The sequence below is a fragment of the Egretta garzetta genome, unplaced genomic scaffold, assembly GCF_000687185.1.
Source record: "Egretta garzetta isolate BGI_Z169 unplaced genomic scaffold, ASM68718v1 scaffold20, whole genome shotgun sequence".
In the NCBI taxonomy this organism is placed as follows: domain Eukaryota; kingdom Metazoa; phylum Chordata; class Aves; order Pelecaniformes; family Ardeidae; genus Egretta; species Egretta garzetta.
The window spans coordinates 332,435-335,275 of record NW_009258388.1 but is presented as its reverse complement, the minus strand read 5'-3'; the positions used below and the strand labels follow the sequence as shown (position 1 = coordinate 335,275).

Below are 2,841 nucleotides of genomic sequence, written 5' to 3'. Positions count from 1 at the left end.
CTTCCTTCCTTCCTTCCTTCCTTCCTTCCTTCCTTCCTTCCTTCCTTCCTTCCTTCCTTCCCCACCTCTACATGACTCCACCTCACAGGTTTAATCCCAGAGGGGTTCCTGTTGGTACCTCTCAATCAGCCTCTCTCTCTAGAAGAAGGGGGTCAGTGGCAGGATCATAGGGATGAGAGCTGGAAGTAATGAAGAGCCTACCTGGGTGAGCTCTTCACGGGGAGAGGAGGAAAACCCTGGAAAATGTGTCTGGAGGGACAGCTCTTTGCAAGCATTTTGAATTTACCAGCTGTGCAGGTCCCTGACTAGGAAAGAAAAAAATAGAAGGGACTATTGCTTGACAGCACTTTTAATTCATCATGAAAAATGGACATCATGGTCCTCCCCCTTCTCCATCCTCTCACCTGGAGGCACAGGATGGGCAGACACATGAATACTAGCACAGTTTTATACTCCAGACAAGTCTAAAACCTGCAAATGCAATGCAAATTTCTACTCATTTCAAAGTACATACTATTTTTAAATGCTTGTTTATATTTTTATTTGTATTTTCTCCTCTGATATTCAAAGATCTTGAGGAAGACTTCTCAAAAATTTACCAGAAATAGATCTGGAAGGAGGAGGATGTTGTTAGCACTAGAATATTGGCTGAGTGTCCTTAAGATGAGATAAAATGTTAAGTTTTCATAAGAATTTGCAATGCTATGCCCCACTTGAAGACAGAGTTTTGGTTCAGTCACCTAAAGACATATTCAAGTAGGCATAGCTGATGAGAAGCCCACCTGAACTCAATGAGATAGCAATCCTTCCAATAAATAGAATTAGTAGTAGTACAATTTTAGTAGCATGACACAGATTGGCATAAATTAAACCTATTTATATAATCCACAAATAGCTGTCATAAATTTTAAAAGAAATCTTTGTTATTCTTCATTTTATAAACCTGATTTCTGCATTGCACTGGTACTTCCAGAGAGATTTTTCTAAGCAGTATTCTGAGCTATATGGTTAGTTATATAGACAGACAGCTTTAAGCAATTTCTAGAAACACCTTTTTGCATCCTGGACACCTTACAGGGTGTTTTTCAGAAGCCAGGTAGGAGTTAACTGTATTAAGTTCATACTGTTGTGCACTTCATAGATCATTTTTTTAAGCACCATCATGCACATAATTTCCTACATGCATCACCCATGTCCTACCGTATACAGTCCATTACCACATAATCACATGATTCAGTGCAAGGCGTTAAATCAGATTTATGTAGAACACACGATGCTCCTTCCTTTTGCTTTCCTAGTTGCCTCAGAAAATTTCCATCATGTTTTAAGAAAAATGAATCCATGCCGTGAAAAATGCTAGAGCAAGCAAACTCTATTTATTATTGCTAATTAGTTTGGATATCTGCAGGCATATATGTGTAAGGCAGTGAATGAGTATGAGCTTGATCCCTTGCAAGTATACAGTTGTATTAAAAGCTTAGCATGCACGGGCAAGACAACTCATTTCTTAAAGTTATTGAATAATGTCTCTGTTGAAACAGAAATGCTCCACAAAATAACAAAACATTGGCAATAACAGAATGTTACTGACACTGTCTATGTTTTTACATTTATTGGTACCCTATATGTTTTAGAATCTACAAGACACACTTGGCTGGAAATCTCTCTAGTTAATGGGAAAGGACTGGAACAGCGAACATAAATAAATAACTTACCTTAACTCTTCCTGCTGGAAAGACTCAGTTTGATTTCTCATGATATCTGGCACTCATGACCCGACCTGAACCAAGAAGTCTCCCTGGAAGACATGCTGGGTCCTTCTGGGGCTTTCCTACAGGGTTTACAATGACTCTGGGATTCCTTCTACGGGGTTAGGAGTCTTGGTGTGCTGACTCCTGCCTTGAGTCATGATTTCACTTCCATAGGCCCAGCCTCAGTGAAAACCCAGCTTCCGTTTGAAGTAGTTTGGACAACTTTATTCAGCTGAGACAACCAGTTGTTGGCCTGGGAGATAGAGAGGTTCCTGAAGGAGCTTCAGCTCTGGAGGCAGAAGTGCTCTGAGTGCTCAGACCTTGAGACCTCCGGGCTCCCAGACTTACCCATGGGTTCCTGATGCCACAAGTCCATCTCAGTTAGCAGTTACCAGATTTGGGCCTCGTATTTTGTCTGGGAATGTAGAGTAGTGAACCCAAAACAAAAATTTAGTGGAGAAATGGGAAATAGTCTGGAAATGTAGATTTATGCTGCATAAGAATGAAATTAAATTTAAAATACTGAAAATGATGGAAGAATTTGACCACTTGATTCTTGTATCCATCTCAGTCCATCTGTGATTCAGCTGAATGTATCTTTTAGAAAGCTGTTCTAGCAAGAATCTAAACTTTTTGATGACCCTCTGTGTTTCTAGGGAAATGAATAAACGTCTTACAGAGGAGCAAGCAAAGAAAACCTATGATCGAGCAATTAAATTAGAACAAGAATTTGGAGAATATTTTACAGGTATGTTTTAATTAAAAAACAGTTTTTCCCCAAGTCTCTTATTACAGAACAACTGGATCAGCTCAGTCTCTGGCCTAGAATGCATATCAGCATAGAGTGCCCACACTAAGGACTCCTGGCGTGGGACTATGGTTTCCCTGAAACTCAAGGGCAGTTGAGGAACTCAGCTCCTCAGAAGTTTGATGCCCTGAAGGAATAGTTTTGCATGAATTTGATTCCCTCTCTGCCCCAAAACTGCTTTTAATTAAATCAGTACAAATGTCACATCATTGCATATGTACAGACCAAAGAATTCCTCACTAGCTCAAAGCAAGAACTCAAGCTACAGATCATGGGAGGGAA

At 40.0% G+C, this 2,841-nt stretch overlaps 1 protein-coding gene across 7 annotated transcripts in view; it reads left to right on the top strand.

The window, feature by feature from the left end:
* DLG2 (discs large MAGUK scaffold protein 2) overlaps positions 1-2,841 on the top strand; it is a 698,848-nt gene that overhangs the window by 695,138 nt on the left and 869 nt on the right. For all 7 annotated transcript variants that reach the window (XM_035897884.1, XM_035897901.1, XM_035897894.1 and 4 more), the window contains one exon: positions 2,408-2,499. In XM_035897884.1, coding sequence (XP_035753777.1) covers positions 2,408-2,499 — 92 coding nt within the window. The remainder of the gene's footprint in view (positions 1-2,407; positions 2,500-2,841) is intronic.